Here is an 11,725-nt window from a genome sequence, read left to right on the forward strand (position 1 = left end):
CCCTTTTCCTGTATATAGATTTCCTCTTCTCTCTTCTTTTCCAGATTCGATATTCTCGTCGATAGTCTAGATAGGGAACATCGATTCATTATTATCTTCTACTTCGAGGCCGTGACAAGAGTATGTCACGAAAGCTTCTAGAATGTGACTATGTGACCTCTAAGCTCTAACACGAAAAAAGGAAAGCCTGGAGTATGAGATGAAGAAGGTGAGGATAACAGCAGTTTTGTAGATGAGAACAGACTCCAAAGGGACAGGGAGTACTACAAGAGATGCTCATGGGAGGAACGATGGAAGCAGGAAAGGATAGAGTCAGCACAATGGGACTTATAACTGGAGAGAACATGATAATCCAGGGGGAGCCAAAAACGGCTTCCCTCCGCAGCGACCGCAGCGAGAGCTTCTAGATATCCATTTGAAATTAGCGCCAAGGGATATGAAACCCTTGGGCTGGCGTGGAGGGAAAGCCAAGACGGGAATTGGTTAGCAGGGCTCCTAAAACGGCCGCTTGCTAACCATCATATTAGTAAATCAGTAAAGTTTATGAAAGTGTAAAACAAAAGGTGCATCTAGTCGATTAGTCTTCGTAATGATACTATCTAAGTAAAGATCCGACTTTGAATGGACATCTTTTGTAGGGAGCCCTCTGTGCTTCAAATTAAAGTATTCTCGCCCACTTCGAACCCCAGACCATGGCGTCAGCTTTGCCCCTAGTTGATTCCGACACCACCATGGATTCTTCTCTCGGAGCTTCGTTCTGAGGGTTTCAACATTTGGTGGGGTTCGTAGTTCCACTGCTTCCAGAAGAGAAATAGAGTATGTCTTAGGAGGATTGTCTATGAGAGAACTCTCTCCCTTGGCCTTCCTCTCAACCTGACGAGAGCGTATCACAAACAAAACATCACAACATAAGCCCCTGCAATCCAAAAAGTCTTCAAGAACCAAGCATGGAAGCTTCGCGTCGTCTATTGAATTCAGTAATGTATCAACGAGATACCACAGAAAAACAATCCACACGGTTGTCCTATGCACTCTCGGCGGACCACTCCTGCGGAAATCACTTAGATAAACGTCCATGTTCTCGGCAGGCGTGCGGCCCTTGCGTATGAGACGTCTCACAAAGTCAGTGCGGTAGCAGATGGCAGCGGTTAGAAGTAAGTTGGCGTCTCCTATGTTGTTGTTGTTGTTGTTGTTGTTGTTGGTATGCTGAGATTCTGCTTTTAATTTCAAGTTGCCTAACGTACTTGGAAGAAGATGATGTTCAAGGCCGTATTGTAGAAGCCAACATAGGTAGGATAGCAGACGACCAGACCGTGCGAGATTGACGAAGTAAATGGTGACCATTTTGGTGCCCCATCGGACACCCTGAGATTCTGGATGTTGGATGTAAGTATAATCGTCACGCACATTACCGAATTCTTCCAAGTATTGTGAAGGAATAGCGTATCCGGCTCTGCTGATAGCGGACATCCAATCAAAGGTAGATTCATACTGATACATCAACGTCCTTGACTCGCATAGTACCCCTGGTGATGGCACCAGATCCGCGGGTCTTGCACGCGCATGCTTGAGCTGAGTGAGTAAGAGTCTGATTGTTGCGAATTTTATGTCAAAGTCGATTGTGCGCTTTTGCATTTGTGGTTGCTGGGTGTTGAGGATGTAGTAATATGCTGTGCGGTGGATAAACCGTATTTCGAAGGCGAAGTATTTATCCTGTTGGTGTGGCTGTTGTACAACTTCTAATAGACCTCGTGATAGACGGTCTATAAGGCAGTTTACATCTTGGATGCATTCCTCGATTTCGGAATCTGAGTATGCACGCATAGATCGATTTAGAGGGAATCTTGGGTCGTCCAGGTCTTCCAGCCATCGGTAAAGCAGAGCATTCCTGAGCGGCGGGGCTTTCGGAGCAGACTGCTGGGCTAGGGCTACGACGAGGAATAATTTGTCTGATAGAACTCGGTCCTCAAGGTCCACAGAGTCTAGCATCTTGCCAAACAGCTTGTTTAGTTCCTTGGAAATTGTGTGTAGCTTTTTGGTGAGATACTCGAGGGTAACTCGATAGCCTATACCTTTTAAAAGTGAGCGCACTACTAAACGAGCCCACAGAAACACGCCCTTGAAGAGTTTCTCAATCTCATCCACCAAATATCTGTAAGCATGTTTGATTCGTTCAAAGTTAGGGTCCATTTCGAACATTGCCAAACCGAGCTTCCGAATATCGCGTTGAGTGAGCTGGTGGATTTGGATTTGAATATTCATGTCTGTTGCGAAGGAATGGAGGAAAGGAATATGTGGGCGACTGCTGATGCAGAGCTCCACGTTCTCTGAGTTTGTCCAGGATTGGAGATCGTGGCATATGTGCCAGTGGTCTACTTCGTCACCTTCGTATTCGTCGAGTCCGTCGATGAAGAGGCAGATACGGTGGCTTGATGTGACTTTCTCACTCATTAGGCAATTGAACGCGGCTTTTATTTCCTCGAAACGAAACGGGGCTTGATATGAAGGCGTAGTTCCAGATGCCAAATTGTTCCAAAATCCAGGAAAGCACCACGGTATCAATCTAGGACACTGTCTCAAGACCTCGAACAGAAGGTGTCTGTACAAGCCCTCGAAAGTCATTTGGAATTTGTCTTCCGAATCCCAGAAATAAAACTGTGCGAAGATCAGTTGCTTATCTCCGGTCCAGCATTGCAGCTCTTGTTGAACTCGCGAGGATTGGCCCAGGAATTCCATCAATGTTGATTTGCCGGCGCCAGCTTTTCCAGAGATGTGAAAGACATGACTGCCTGAGTTGAGCCATGTCATAAATGCTTGTCTAGTTCTTTGTCGCACGGTCTCTTCATCGTCTTCTAATATGTCTTTTTGCTGGCTCCCCGTTTTATTATCATTTTCATCGACCATCCATGCAAAGGTTCCAATCGTCACATCGCTTATACTATCTTCCCGTTGATACATGAGCGAAAACATTAGACGCTGAAGGATGTGGTTTTCACTATAGATAGAAGTTGTGACATTTTGAAGCTTTACCAACAAGATGCCAATTTTGCCCAAGGATCCATTAGACAAGCTCGGTGAGTTGTCAAGATTCTCCGTGGAGCTTGATACAGGCCTCGATTGCAATTGAAACGCTTTTATTGTCGTTGTTATCTCGTCTCGAATAACGTGAAGCTGATTTGCCGTCTCGTTCTGTAGCTGCCTTGCTTCGCCTTCGACTTTGTCAAGCTTTGCCCTTACCGCAGAATGCTGCTGGTTGCTTTCTGCGCTGTTGCTGCTTGTTAACATGAGGTAACGAAAAAGATAACCGGGTGACATACCTAATCATGAGATGCAGACGAATCAAGATCTGCGACTGAAATTCGCTCAACCTCCGCTCTATGGCCTCAATATTACTTTCTTTCCGTATACTCCGCCATTTCACCCTCATACCCTGCCACCTTGACCTCCTGCCGGCCACCTTCAGCAGGCCGAGAATCTCAGCGAGCTCCATAGATAGCTCACGACAAGCAGAAGCCAAGTAGCAAAGTTCCTCTTCGTTCCCGGTTCGATCAGGGCCAGGTAAGTCAACCAGTAGGCCTTTTGTTACGGCATTCAGGTCATCCAGGAGTACGCTCAGTGTCATATTATCGGGGGTCATTCCACTGGCTGAATTGAATATCTGGTAGCCGCCATAAACTATTTTGCAGGCAAATCAAATGAAATTGATAATGTTGTCAGCTAGACCGATGGCTGTGAAGGGGTCCATGATGCAGGTTGGGTGATTTTGAACCATTCCATTATTATGACTCGAGGAAGGTATATGAAGATTGTAAAAAGCGAGCACGGGAAAAGAGGGGATAAAAAGGTGGTCACAGCCTCGTAGGATATACCATGGCCTCCTAGTGGTCAGTGGAATTAAGCGCTTATGCAGATAGACATGAAAGGCATGGATTGGCACCAATAACACAGAAGGCTGTCCAGGTAGCTCCGTTTCTGAAACAACTGTGTATTAAAGATAGGCCGCAATGCCCTGTCCTTGGATGCCTTTTTTATGCTCATCATATCCTAGTCTATGCATGGGTTTCATAGTCTGTGTCTGACCCAGCACTAACAGGCAAGGCCGAGATCGTATTGGAAATGAATATTTGGTAGGGGCTATTTTGTAAAAATCTGGCTTTTAAACAAATATCACGTAGCATGTTAATAACCGCAGGCGCTTTTAGTCATGCTTGACTTCGAGAGCTGCGAGCCTTCGCACGAGTACGGTCCCAACGCAGGAAGGGGAGGGAAGTTGTCTAGCTCCAGTGCTGAACTTACAATGAGGAAAAAAAAAAAAAAAAAAAAGAGTGTAGGTAACTAAGCATTGGATTGGAGTTAAACAGAGGGCGTCTAACCCAATAGCTGTTCAGACTGAAGGGAGTGGATTAGGTGGGAGATGTCCGAATGGTTGAGCCGTGTTGATACTTAAAGTCTCGTGACACGACACCATGTGGCCACTCGAACCTCGAACTGAATCCTACTACAAGTTCATCATCAGCAACCATGGCCTGGAAGCTACTCCCACGCCTCCAGATACCATATACCTTCCCTCAATGTCAAAGCTATATAAGACCCCCATCTTCCTTTTCAATCCGGCATCCTGTGTATACTACCTTTCGTCCTAAAACTCATATTTCAAGCAAGCAACCAAAGACTATCAGTACTGCGAGGGCAATCAAAGAAGAGATACTTCATGGCTATATAGCAGAGCGCTACTATCCAGTCTATGTCGGTCAGATCTTCAATTCGCGGTATCAGATTATAACCAAACTTGGATTTGGAGCTACCTCGACGATTTGGTTATGTCTTGATTTACAGTCAGTCACACAAATTCAACAACAGAGAACGCTGACAGCTGACAACTGCAATCAGAGAAAACCGCTACCTAACCCTAAAGCTCCACGTCCGAGCAAATCAGCCAATCCGCGAATTGCAAATCACACAGCACCTACAAAGAATCCAGCAAAGACACGGCGGTGAGAAGTATACACGCGTTGCGCTGGACTCGTTTCAACTGGAGGGACCGCATGGAGTACACCATTGTCTTGTCTATGAACCTGCGGGGATGGATATGAATCAGTTGCTGGATGTCTTTGAAGGAGCCCTACCGATGGCCGTTCACAAGACTGCTATCTGGAGTGTTCTTGTTGCGTTGGATTATCTGCATAACGCTGGTGTTGTTCATACAGGTCAGTTTCATACTGTCATCTATTGCTGGACTTCTCTAATCTCCTCCAGACGTCCAGTCAAACAACATCCTCCTAGGCCTCGACAACGACAACGAATCCATCCTCGACGACCTAGCAACTACCGAAACCACCGACCCAACATCCCGAAAATACCTCAACAACCGCACAATCTACACCTCCCGCACCACGCCCATTACAACCGGCGAGCCCGTCCTCTGTGATCTCGGCGAAGCACGACTTCTCCAAAGCAACCAGAAACAGAACGGCCTCATCATGCCAGCTGCTTACAGGGCACCGGAGGTATTGTTAGATATGGACTGGGATGAAAAAGTTGATATATGGGCGGTGGGGCAGACGGTATGTTACTCGTCAAGTTTTTGAGAGGGTCTTTTAGGGCATGGTGATTATCTTATTTATGGATATACAGGCGTGGAGTTTGTTCGAGAAAGGACATCTATTCCTAAATAGACCTCTCGAAACGGATCTCGATCACGCTCATCGCTTCGCAGAGATGATATCCCTTCTAGGGCCTCCGCCACTCGAGTTCCTTCGTCGGAGTGAGGAGAGTCTCAAGTATTGGGATGAGAACGGTAAGTCGACTAACCTTATAGCCTTTTTGTTTGCTAACTACATGCGACAGGAAACTGGCGAGGCGCTGTCCCGGTACCCGAAGGATCACTTGAAGATCGGGAGTGCCAGCTCGATGGTCATGAGAAGGTTGCTTTTCTGAGCTTTATACGGAGGGCTTTGTGTTGGGTGCCTGAGGTAAGGGCTAGTGCTTGGGAGCTTCTGTGTGATGAGTGGGTGAGGTGGCGATAGGGTAAGAATAGTATATGGATAAAGACTTGTACAGTATAGATCCTGTATATAATAGGGGCTACTTTTGTGTATAACTATCTTTGACTTGTGGTCAACGGATCATGTTACAGAGAAAAGATGATGCTTCAGATGATGAATATGGATACTTATGTTTCGTTGTATCCAAGTATTATGGGTATCCATTTGGAATAACACGCACACACACAAACACATATACACATATACAGGAAACTAAGGTAACCTCCACACACTAAAATCCCTCATACATGCAACACACAAATACGGCTTTTGAGGTGTTATATGCAGATGGGAACGGAAAACCGGAAGATCAAACCACACATACAAGGTCTACTTTCCTAGCATAACACCCGCTCCTCTCAACATGACAATGGTATGCCCCTGTTTGACCTTTCCTCCGCCGACAGTCTCCGAAAATTCGAGGAAATCTCCCGATTCGACGTGGAAGATGCGCAACCGCCCCTCTTCACCAACGCGATTATTGTCGTTCTTGACATGTAACCGCTTTGCGGCGTCGTCCAGTACCCGTCCAACCTTCCACCTAGTGTCGAAATAGAGATCGGCAGCAGGTGGCTCGTTCTTTTCCGTATCACAGGTCCCCACAACGTGTAGATATAAACGTCTCTCTGTGGGGACGCCAGCGTCCCCCTTCGCGGTGCGTTTCATTGTATTCAGCGCTGCAGGGCCACTCGGTCTCGATTTTGTTGTCGTTGTCGTTGTCGTAGCCGCCTGACTTTTCTCCTTGCTCCAAGTTCTCACTCGCGAAAACATAGACCGTAACGTCTCGTTCGCAGAGGCTCCAGCTCCAGCCGGCCGGGCACCCAACGGCGTCATCTTCGCACAGTCATGCTCTTCCTTCAACCTGTGCTTCAAACAATACTGCCTATTACAGTTGGGACACTGCACGCCAGGGTCCTTCAATGTATTAATAAGCGTCTTGCACGACAAGTGCGCGCATTGGTCCGAATTGTAGATATTCGGTTTCTCGATCGGTGTGCTGCTCTCTACTTTGTCGGTGCCTGCCCTCCGTCGTGCCCATTCTCCTGCTCGGGGGCATTTGTGTGCTGTTTCACTGCGATGATCTAGGCAAAATGTGCCCTCACAGGAGCCGCAGCGGAAGGGGAGGAAGTCGAGTTGGCCGCAGAATTCGAACTGGCAGTGACGGCCGATGGTTTCGAGGTCTTTGTCGGCTAGTTGATTGGTATATTCGGTATTCGACTTGGCGGCTCCTTTGGAGATGGAGATGGGCGCCATGGTGGATGATGTGTCGGGTTAAAGAGATATATAAGATAGGAAAGAGAGAAAGATTATAGTGAATGCGAAAGCGAACGTAAAAGCAAAAGTGGTGGTAGAGACGGCAGCACAGAGGATACCTGTGCTGCTAGTTGGAGAAAGAAGAGAAAGAGAGGAAGGAGAGGAGAAAGGGATATAAATAGGAAGGAATCTGGCTGTCTATAAGCTATGCGATGCCTATAATGGTAGATGTAATGATATGAAATGAAAGAAAGTAGGAGACAACGTTCCTGCCTGCAGATGAATGAATTGGAGATGAATGCCTGGAAATGGCCGGAAGGCGCTGGCGTCTGCGGAGACATGACTCAGCACAGTGGCGCAGATATGGAGAACGTTCCAGATGTGGCGGTGTGATCTTCTGATCTGGAGATAAGATACTAACTCCGAATAGTCTTGGAGATGGAGCACAAAATAGCGTCTCTTATTATATATGGCGTATAGATCATGTACATTCTTCACATCCTTGGTATCATCTTCACAAAAAGGAGTGTAATTTAGACACTCATCTTCATCTTGATCGCCTTGTGAGGCTGGTAACCGATCACTTCGAACTCATCATCCTTCCAGCCATCAACGACACCACTTCCCCGATCATCACGCTTGATCTTCAATTCCGGAAACTCGTTAGGCTCGCGAGCAAGCTGTTCATTCAGAGCATCGATGTGGTCAAGATAGACATGAGCATCACCCATAGTATGAATCAACGTTCCCGGGTTCAAGTCAGTCGCGTGCGCCAGGATATGCGTTAGAAGCGCGTAGGAAGCAATGTTGAACGGCACTCCCAAACCCATATCGCACGACCGCTGGTATAGCTGACAAGACAAAGTTCCCTTCTTATTGTCTTCACCCTCGGCGGACTGGGGATAAGAAACGTAGAATTGAGCAAACATATGGCACGGAGGCAAGGCCATCTTCTTCAAATCCGCCGGGTTCCAAGCACTCATAATAATACGCCGATCAAACGGAGTCTCCTTCAACTTGCGCACCACATCTGCCAGCTGGTCGTACCCCTGGCCAGTGTAATCAGTCTTCGCATCAACATATTCCGCCCCGAAATGTCTCCACTGGAACCCATAGACAGGCCCCAAGTCGCCAGCCTCCCGGTGTCCAAGTCCAACCTTATCTAGGAACTCCCGACTGCCATTCCCATCCCAGATCTTGACCCCGGCTTCAGAGAGCGGGATCGACGACGTGTTTCCGGAGATAAACCAAAGCAGTTCTGCCAGGACAGCGCGCAGGAAAACGCGCTTGGTCGTGAGGAGAGGCAAGACAGGGATCGGGTCGGAGGAGGGGCTAGGGCCTGGTTTGCAGAGTGAGAAGCGTAGCTGCGGGGGTGCAAAGATGGATCGCGTTCCTGTGCCGGTACGATCGGGACGGTGCTCGCCCTCGACGAGGATGGTGCGGATAAGGTTTAGGTACTGGTGTTCTTCGTGGGAGGTGTTATGCGGCGGGGACGAGGAAGTCTGCGCTTTGTGCTCTGGAGTGAAGGTCATAATGTTGGTAGCCGTATTTATATTTTGTGAAAGCGAAATGATTCTGTACAATCTCAAGTCGGTATTATTAGGACAGGAGTGGTTTGATGGTCTGCGAGGGGAACTCGGAGCCAATTTTTCCAAACGCGGGGACGCGACGCGCCGCGAAGTCACATGACTTATAAGCCTGTTTATATTACCCATTGCAATATTGGTAATTCTGACATCAGACGCCTCTATTTGTGTAGTTATTTTGGAGTTGAATGCATTGAAAGATACCGAGCGTTCAAGAAGAAGGAATGCACATCAATTATTCCGGCATTTTCATATCTCAGATCTTCAGATGTACCGCTATATGCTAGCAAAAGGCTATCTAAATGCACGCTCAACTGGTAAATAATCAAAACGTATTTTTGCTTTGCTTGTAAGGAAAGTGCAAAATGAGGTGACTTCTATGAAAAAGAATATGCTTAACCCGCGATCAAGTCAACACCAACTCTCCGGAGCGCTCCAACGACCCAGTCCGGGTAATTTGATTTATCCCCGTAGAGCTTGCTAAAGAACTCGCGCAAGAAAGCAGGGAATCTATCTTCAATGATAGCTTGTCGGACTGACCCCATAAGGGCGAGGAGGTAATGGACATTATGGAGGGTAAGGCTGGTAACTCATGAGCAATGATTATTCAAGACTTGAATGAAAAATATAGTACACTTACAGATGAGCACCGACAGTCTCCTTCGAAGCCAGATGATGAATATATGCTTTGGTAATTCCTAGCCCGCCCTTATATCGAGGCGTGCAGCAAGCACAATTACACCCTTCCACAACTGGGCCAAAGTCGTCTGCAAAGGAATGATGCCGAAGGTCAAGAGTACCATTTGGAGTAATAGCGTTTCCAAATCGCTATGACCACATCAGTAAAATTATTTATCGGCCAAAAGCACCACAACTTACCGCCGTTCTCGTCGGCCAGACACAATCGAACATATCCGCGCCGAGTGCGGTTGCGACGATCAGATCTTCAGGATAGCCCTAAGCATTTTAGTGTGTACCTAAGAAACGCTGGCAGCATCAAACTTACAATGCCCATCACGTATCGTGGTTTTCCCTCTGGAAGTAACCCGGTACAGGTATCTACCCTATGTGACAGATGTTAGTATGACCGGTAGTGAAATCACAACCAAAACAAAAACAGACATACACTTTACAAAAATCCTCTTTGGCTTCACCACCAGAAAGTCCTCCAATGGCTATTCCCGGTGTATCTCGTGCAACCATCTCAGCGCAGCACTTCTTCCGCAGATCCAGATCTAAGCCGCCCTGGATGATACAGAACAGATTCTGTCTCTCGGGATATTTGTGTGCTGCTATGCATCGGTCTAACCATCGGACGGACCGCTCCATGGCTTCCTCGATCCTCGCATGATCTGGTGATGTAGTTGCAATCACATCATCTAGCTGCATGATGATATCTGATCCAATTGAATTTTGAAGAGAAATCGAATGTTCGGGGGTAAGGAGCCTGGGGCGTTCTTTGTCAGATTGTTTCAACCATTTCACTTAGAAGACATACATAGGCGAGCCATCATGAGGGCTGAGGAACCGAACACCCTCTTCGGTAACATTTGCAAGTTTCAGTAGAGAGACCATTTGGAAACTAGATCAGATACGTTACCCCCCGCAGAAACTTTCATTTACATGGTAAACTCACCCGCCACTATCAGTTAGGATGTTCCGATCCCATCCTTGCAACTTATGTGCGCCGCCCACTTGATCTAGGACAGCCTGTCCCGGTTTAAGACCCAAATGGTACGTGTTATTCAAACACAACATGCACCCTGTCTGCTTGAGTTGGTCATAGGTCAGACCTTTGAGTGAACCCTGTGTCGCAACAGGCATAAATATCGGCAATGAGACAGCTCCATGGTGTAGACGGAGTGTGCTTGCCCGAGCTTTGGTTGTCTATGGACGATGTTAAAATGACACACTGGCTGCTGAGGATATAGATACTTACAGAGCATTTGGCATGAATGTCAAATTCCAATGCAGAAGGCATTGATGTATGCTCCATAACAGTTGCCGACATGACTATGCTTCGAGCCCCGCGCAGGGCTGCACTTTTATACTTGGGAGATCCTGTTGTAATGGGATACTTGTAAGGTGTGCGTATCCGCCAAATGGAAGAGAATTTCATCAACAACAAGAGATGCTAAATCTTGGCAAGTTTATGTGCATGTCTAGAAAAAAAAAAGAAAACCAAAGGTGGTGGCATCTCAGCGATACCTTATCGATAAGTGTTTGCAGTGTTTGAGTCATGGACTCGTATAAATTACAATACATTACTAGTAGGGGAGGGACAGTGAAGGGACAACTTGGGGGAGGAAGACAAAAGGATAAAGGTGCACATTTATCCCCGTAGCATCCCATGATGGCGCGCGCTCGAATGGCGAAGGTACACCTTGCCCACTTCAGTGGCCACACCCTAGTTCGAACTCGACTGGTCGTGCACCAAGCAGACGAAAGCTCCAGTTTGGCCACTCGACTATCACGGTCCTACGTTACTAAATATGCTCATTCTTACCCCTGTAGATTTATCAAGCCTTGGTAAGATCAAATAAAAGAGAAAGAGAAAGAGAAAGAAGGAAAGGTACGGCAAAACAGCGCTTGTATCTGAAGTATACATACTCTGCCCCACAATGATAGACTCCGCTACAATTGCTGATGAAAGTCGAGGTGGATCAATAGTTTGTCCGATTACCAAGGCCGACAGATCCCTCATATACGGACACACACACTCGTTTAGATAGCCAAGCACTCATTCTACCATCTACAGTGTCTATAGATATCATTGTCACCCTCCGTATAATCTAAGTTTCTTCTTCATATATAGCCTCGTGCAGTCCGGATAATCGACTC

The 11,725-nt window shown here is 47.0% G+C and overlaps 4 protein-coding genes across 4 annotated transcripts; 1 reads left to right on the top strand and 3 right to left on the bottom strand.

The window, feature by feature from the left end:
- Positions 1–455: 455 nt before the first annotated feature.
- On the bottom strand, positions 456–3,797 carry EURHEDRAFT_416511 (uncharacterized protein). Its single transcript, XM_040782974.1, has 2 exons — positions 3,318–3,797; positions 456–3,265 (listed from the first exon to the last, which is right to left on the bottom strand). The coding sequence occupies exons 1-2, from the start codon at positions 3,635–3,637 to the stop codon at positions 532–534; spliced, it is 3,054 nt and encodes a 1,017-aa protein (XP_040635142.1). The 5' UTR covers positions 3,638–3,797; the 3' UTR covers positions 456–531.
- Positions 3,798–4,373: 576 nt separating this feature from the next.
- EURHEDRAFT_526320 (kinase-like protein) lies at positions 4,374–6,148 on the top strand. The gene is made up of 5 exons (XM_040786983.1): positions 4,374–4,835; positions 4,891–5,207; positions 5,257–5,564; positions 5,635–5,797; positions 5,848–6,148. Exons 1-5 carry the CDS (start codon positions 4,522–4,524, stop codon positions 6,024–6,026), a joined length of 1,281 nt encoding a protein of 426 aa, XP_040635143.1. The 5' UTR covers positions 4,374–4,521; the 3' UTR covers positions 6,027–6,148.
- Positions 6,149–6,374: 226 nt separating this feature from the next.
- Positions 6,375–7,298, bottom strand: EURHEDRAFT_381123 (AN1-type zinc finger protein; the record flags this gene model as incomplete). Its single annotated transcript, XM_040779371.1, has 1 exon — positions 6,375–7,298. One exon carries the CDS (start codon positions 7,296–7,298, stop codon positions 6,375–6,377), a length of 924 nt encoding a protein of 307 aa, XP_040635144.1.
- Positions 7,299–7,831: 533 nt separating this feature from the next.
- EURHEDRAFT_518451 (uncharacterized protein) lies at positions 7,832–10,895 on the bottom strand (the record flags this gene model as incomplete). Its single annotated transcript, XM_040786678.1, has 7 exons — positions 7,832–8,800; positions 9,764–9,841; positions 9,891–9,948; positions 10,011–10,331; positions 10,383–10,466; positions 10,521–10,771; positions 10,824–10,895. 7 exons carry the CDS (start codon positions 10,893–10,895, stop codon positions 7,832–7,834), a joined length of 1,833 nt encoding a protein of 610 aa, XP_040635145.1.
- Between the last annotated feature and the right edge of the window lie 830 nt (positions 10,896–11,725).

The sequence above is a fragment of the Aspergillus ruber genome, assembly GCF_000600275.1.
Source record: "Aspergillus ruber CBS 135680 unplaced genomic scaffold scaffold00035, whole genome shotgun sequence".
NCBI lineage: Eukaryota > Fungi > Ascomycota > Eurotiomycetes > Eurotiales > Aspergillaceae > Aspergillus > Aspergillus ruber.